Below are 5,973 nucleotides of genomic sequence, written 5' to 3'. Positions count from 1 at the left end.
AGGCCAAAAGCATCTGGGATTTTGTGGCTGTTTAAAGGAAAAGGGTGCGGGGAACAGAGCGGGCTTTAAAGAGACCCCGTCACTTTACCCTGGATGGCCACGGTGACAAGGTCTCCTTAAACCAGGGGTAGCAAACCTCCGGCCCTACAGCTTAAGGCGATTTGTCTATTTTGTTGATCGGCGGAGGCAGAGCGGAGTGTTCCCGCGTTGCTATGGTGACCTGACGAGGAGCCTCCATGTTTTCTCTCCGGCACCCATCCGGAAAATAGGTGGATGGCTGCGGAATTATGGAGGAAACCGGCAGTTAGCTGATCATGTGATCGATGGAGGAAACCGGCAGTTAGCTGATCATGTGATCGATGGAGGAAACTGTTACAATGTTATTAACCGTTTGCTGACTGCGGTGTTACACCCCCTTCCTGTCCCGCCCCTTTTTCAGTATTCAGCGCTGCGGTACTTTGACTGACATTTATTCCGTCATGCAGCGCTGTACTGACATGAATTTTATACCATGTTTTGGGGACAGATCGAGCTTTCTTGTGGTGGTATTTAATTACAACTGCGGTTTTTATTTTTTACTATATAACAAAAAAAGTACCCTAAATTTTGTTTAAAAAAAAACCTGTTTCCCTATGAAATGTTAGGAAACATTTATTATCACCCCAATTTTATTGGTAAAATATAAAAGTCGGGGTCACGTCGGGTAAATAGACATCTAACATGTCAAGCTTTAAAATTGCGTATGCCCGCGAAATCGCAGAAAACGACCACACCCAAAATTGGCCATAGGCGACGCTTTAAAAGCTTTTATCGCTCATCAGTTTAGTGTTATCAGTGATTGATGGGCCTAAAATGATTGCTCTCACTGCGACGTTCACGGCGATATGTAACATGTGCGGCACAATAGGCGGAATCGTCGTTTTCGCACGTTGGCGCACCCGACGCATGTTTGCGTGTGTATGTGGGGGCTTTAAAAAAAAGATTGTGCTATTTTACTTATTGTTTTTTAGCTTTTTTTTTTTTTACACCTGACTTTATATTGCTATCACATAGGGGACTAAGAACTAAGAAATCCCCCTATGTGATTGCCAATTCACATGACAGGTCCTCTTTATGGAGACATCAGGGGTCTCCAAGACCCATAATGTCACTTAGGGACCCCCAGAGAAGCTGATGAAGCGGAGATCTGCTTCAGCAGCTTCTCACCGGTGTTCTATGCCGGAGAGTGACACTGAATGCAGGAAGTGATGTAATATACATCACTTCCTGCATTCGGGGACCGGGAAGAGATCAAAGGGAGGCCACGGACGGGAGGTGGTTAACAATGCACAAATGCAAAAAAAATCTAATGTAGCAAAATTGACAGCTGGTTCTGCTCCCGTTTTGATAAATTCCCTTCAGAGTCTTTCTGCAGTCCTAGCACTCGGTGAACAGGAAGTTCTCAGTACAGAGGCTTCCTGTTCATTCACAATCTGGAGATATAAGTAAATATTTACTATCAACCCCAGTTGTGAATGGACAGAAAGACCCTATACTGAGCTGCTTCCTGTTCATTCATAAAACGAGCAGATAGTAAATGTTTATGAATGAACAGGAAGTGCTATCCAGTAAATATGTACTATGTCCCCATTCATAAATGCACAGGAAATTATGTATAGCATTTCCTGTTCATTCATAACTGGGGACATTGTAAATAACTTGGGACACAGTGATTACTATACTCAGCCTCCTAACATCTTCTCTCCTCCCCACTGGGTGCCGGCAGCTAGATCGGCTCTGTGTCCGCTGTGATCCCCGCTGCCTCTGCCAACACAAATATGGGAATTGGAGGGGACAGAAGCTCGCAGGTGGCGCCCAGCAGGAAGGAGGGAAGCCGGGGATGCGCCTCATTTTCGGCCATTTTGTTTTGGTACTATCGGCATTTTGCTCATTGTACTGTTTTCGGCCAAAATGTTTTGGCAGCTGAGATTTCGGTGCACCCCAAGTCCCAACCATTCCCTGCTCTGTCCAAAACTGAAAAGAAAATGTTTTGGTTTTAAATATTTTATTCCTTTCCCTCCATATTCCCTGTACATGTGCCATGTTCTCTTACTGTCCGTTCACGCTGCTGACTTACCTTTTTGTGTTTTTAGGGCTTCTACAAGGGTGGCAAATTCGTCTTCAGTTTTAAGGTGAGTCCTTCCAGAATGACCCAAATGCTGCTCGTGTGCTTGTGTCCCCAAATGCATATGCTAATTAATTTTTTTAAATAAAATATTTTCATTACATTCTTTTAGTCCTGATGATGTCATCACTGGGTCTCTATGACCCCTCCCCCCAATCAGTTGCTGCCAACCCACTGGCACCGCTAAGCCCTAAGGCAGGTACTGGCTACGCTTCCCCATGGGTCCTCTATAATCCGCCAGAGGGGCGAGGGTTTGCTGGAGGGTACTTGTTGTCCAGCGAATCGTTCTGTTCCTAATTTCCGGTAGTTTAGGGAACAGAATTCTGTGTTGGATTTCATACGGTCACACTTTTGTCTCGTCTCTGCAGGTGGGACAGGGCTACCCCCACGATCCACCGAAAGTGAAGTGCGAGACCATGGTATATCATCCAAATATAGATCTAGAGGGTAACGTCTGCCTAAATATTCTAAGGTGAGTGAACGATCCTCGGCAACATTCGGGTTCTTTCTGAAAGCCGGCTCCATTAAAGCTCCTCGAAAAACATCACATGGCAGGTCACCTGTCCTGGGATGCAAAGGCCAAAATTCCCTTTTATTTCACCTGGTGAACCTGCCAGTAACACTTCCTGTCTTAGGGGGACCATGCTCACCGGCCGTACTCTATAGGAACTCCATAACATAGGGTTGGTGTTCTGTAGTCCAGAGAACGCTGGGACATTGCCAACTGATCAGTTATCAGAGACGGAGAGCACCGGATTTCTGGCAGGATGTTTTTGCACTTATATTAGATATACCCTTGTAAGTGTTTTGTTATATCTATAAACAGAAAATAAGAATTCATTGTCAGGATTTATATACAATTTAAATTGATCTCTAATGCCCCTTCCCACTAAACCTCAGTCTCACATTTACTACCATGACACCACAGGAAGAGAGCAGTGCACTCTTAGCACATATATCCAGGCCGCGTCCCCCTGGTGGGGCATGGATCTGGGCCGCGTCCCCCTGGTGGGGCATGGATCCGGGCCGTGTCCCTTGCTGCAGGGAATTGTGGGTAGATGATGTGCCCTCCCAGCTCCTGGGATCTGTGCGGACGGTTGTGTGCTTTGTGTATAATTCTGCTCTCGTTGTATCTGCACAGGGAGGACTGGAAGCCCGTACTCACAATAAATTCAATAATATATGGCCTGCAGTATCTCTTCTTGGTGAGTATTGAGTTTGTTGAATCCCGTGCAGTAAATTGTCACTTTTATTAACTTAGAGATGTCAGAACAATGAAATCTGTTTTCTGATTGGTTGCCAGAGTTCACTGCACTTCCAATATTGTTTTATACCTTAACCAGTTGCCGTCCGCCCGTAGTAGAAAAACGGACGGACGGCACTGTCGCATTCGCGGGTTGCCGTCGCCAGACGGCATTTTTTTTCTGCTCGCGCGCGCCCCCTAGCGGGCACGCACGGGCAGAAAAGACCCGTCCAATGCGAACACCCGGTACCGGGTGTTTCACATATAGGCGATCAGCGGGTCCATAGCCCGCCGATCGCCTATATGTGCTCGTTCGCGGCACCCGCCCCCCCCCCGCGCCCGCTCGGCGCTTCCGGTTTTTTTTTTTGTTTTTTTTTTCCCCCTGACCCCTCACCTTGATTCCCGGGATCCGCTGCCCCATCTTGGATCCCGGGACCGGCTCCGAGGGCGTCAGGAGGAGGAGGACGGGAGATCAGCTCCTTGCTGATCCCCGTCCGGGCTGTGAATGCAGAAGTGATGTGTGTTACATCACTTCCGCATTCACCTGTCAGTCATCTGGAGAGAGAAGAAGCTGATAAAGCAGATCTCTGCTTTATCAGCTTCTTTTGGGGTCCATAGGTGATATTAGGGGTCCTAGAGACCCCTAATATCTCCATAAAGAGGACCTGTCAGTGTGCCTTTGCTATTATATAGGGGGTTGTTATCCCCCTATATAATAGCAATAACAATAAGTGCAAAAAAAAAAATATAAATAAAAAAAAAGAAAAGTAACACATAAAAAAATAAAATAAAATAAAAGCCACATATAAAAAAAGGGGAAAAAACCCCCCCAAAATGTTTAACTCCCCCACCCCCACGTTTACGCGCCTATAAACGTAAATACGCGTCCAGTGCCCTAGCGCGCAAAAATTACAATTGCGCTACACATGTTACATATCGCCGCGAACGTCGCAGTGAGAGCAATCATTTTAGGGCCATCAATCACTGATAACACTAAACTGATGAGCGGTAACAGCTTTTAAAGCGTCGCCTATGGCCAATTTTGGGTATTATCGTTTTTTGAGGTTTTGCGCGCGCACGCAATTTTAAGGCTTGACATTTTTGGTGTCTTTTTACCCGACGTGACCCCGTCTTTTATATTTTACCAAAAAATTGGGTAATAATAAATGTTTTATCATTTAATATAGGGGAAACTGTTTTTTTTTTATTTCGGTGATTTTTCCTTAATATAGTAAAAAAATAAAACCCCCAGTGGTGAATAAATACCACCAAATGAAAGCTCTATCTGTCCTCAAAAAAGGGTATAAAATTCATTTCAGTACAGCGCTGCATGACGGAATAAACGTCAGTCAAAGTACCGCAGCGCTGAATACTGAAAAATGGCCTGGATGGGAAGGGGGTTTAACACCGCGGATGTCAACTGGTTAAAGGAGAACTATGGGGCAAGTGTTTTTCCCCATAGTTCACTTTAGGGTCACAGGAGAAAATATACTAGCGTCCTCCCGTGACCCAAAGCTCAGTATATAGCGGGCTATTGCCAGCGATATACTGTGAGCGCCCTGGGCAGGATGGATCCCGACATTACTGTTGAGATTCACCCAGCTGCATGACTGACAGCTGGCTCTGCCTATCTAGAGGGAGAGCCCGCTGTGCCCGCCCCCTCCCCTGTTCGTTCTTCCAGTCATCGCTGGAGGATCGGAGAGGGGGAATCCCTGTGGGGAGCTGTGACTTACTGGAAAAGTCAGGTGCAGGAAGCCAAAGGCTGAAATTCGTTTCAGCCTTTGAGTTTCAGAGTTTTGAATGGATTAACCCTTCAGAACCCATAGCCTGATGAAGCGGTTTGTTTTACACCAGCGCAGTGCGATCCCAACATGCCTCTGGGAGCCACGCCTGTAACCGTCAGTCTTGCAATGCCTCATGGGATTTGTAGTTCCGCAAACAGCTGAAGGAGTTGCCCACCCCCCACTCTAGTGTCTATTTCCTGGTTGCTATAACGCCTACTTTTTGTCTTATTAGGAGCCAAACCCCGAAGACCCATTAAACAAAGAAGCCGCTGAAGTCCTTCAGAACAACAGACGCCTGTTCGAACAGAACGTCCAGCGGTCTATGCGGGGGGGCTACATAGGATCCACCTACTTCGAGCGCTGCCTGAAATAAACCTCCGCAGCTTCTGAGTGCGAAACCCGCCATCCATCTGACCTACTTCTCCCCTCCCCCTATTCCCCGTCGCTCATCCATACAGCGCCCCACCCCTTTCTTACAGCCACGCCCACCAAGTCCGGGCCGAGCTCCCGATGTGGATAGACCTATGCAAGGTCCCACGTCCTGCTGCTATCCCTTTGTATTGGGAGGGAGCACCGCGTGCACATATTACAGTACTCGACAGCGCCACCACCTGGCTCTCAATACCTCACGTCCTCCCTCCCCTTTCCCCGCCCCCGCGGAGCTTCTATTTATTGATGGGTTCATAATTTATCCAATTCCCGCCCACCCTGCCCTCTCTAAGATTTTCTTCCTTTGCCATCGAGGAAATTTCTGAACGTCGGTGACTGAATTCGTTTATAAG

At 47.1% G+C, this 5,973-nt stretch overlaps 1 protein-coding gene across 1 annotated transcript in view; it reads left to right on the top strand.

Annotated features, from left to right (window-relative positions):
* Nucleotides 1-5,967, top strand: part of UBE2M (ubiquitin conjugating enzyme E2 M) — a 12,833-nt gene extending 6,866 nt beyond the window's left edge. The window contains exons 3-6 of the mRNA XM_018574103.1: nucleotides 2,133-2,171; nucleotides 2,533-2,636; nucleotides 3,306-3,369; nucleotides 5,424-5,967. Of these exons, the coding sequence (XP_018429605.1) occupies nucleotides 2,133-2,171; nucleotides 2,533-2,636; nucleotides 3,306-3,369; nucleotides 5,424-5,564 (348 nt within the window). The 3' untranslated portion in view covers nucleotides 5,565-5,967. The remainder of the gene's footprint in view (nucleotides 1-2,132; nucleotides 2,172-2,532; nucleotides 2,637-3,305; nucleotides 3,370-5,423) is intronic.
* The last annotated feature ends 6 nt before the right edge of the window (nucleotides 5,968-5,973 follow it).

Source organism: Nanorana parkeri, unplaced genomic scaffold (assembly GCF_000935625.1).
Source record: "Nanorana parkeri isolate BGI_ZX_2015 unplaced genomic scaffold, ASM93562v1 scaffold2737, whole genome shotgun sequence".
NCBI lineage: Eukaryota > Metazoa > Chordata > Amphibia > Anura > Dicroglossidae > Nanorana > Nanorana parkeri.
The sequence above is the reverse complement of the archived record's forward strand: the minus strand, read 5'-3'. Positions and strand labels throughout refer to the sequence as shown.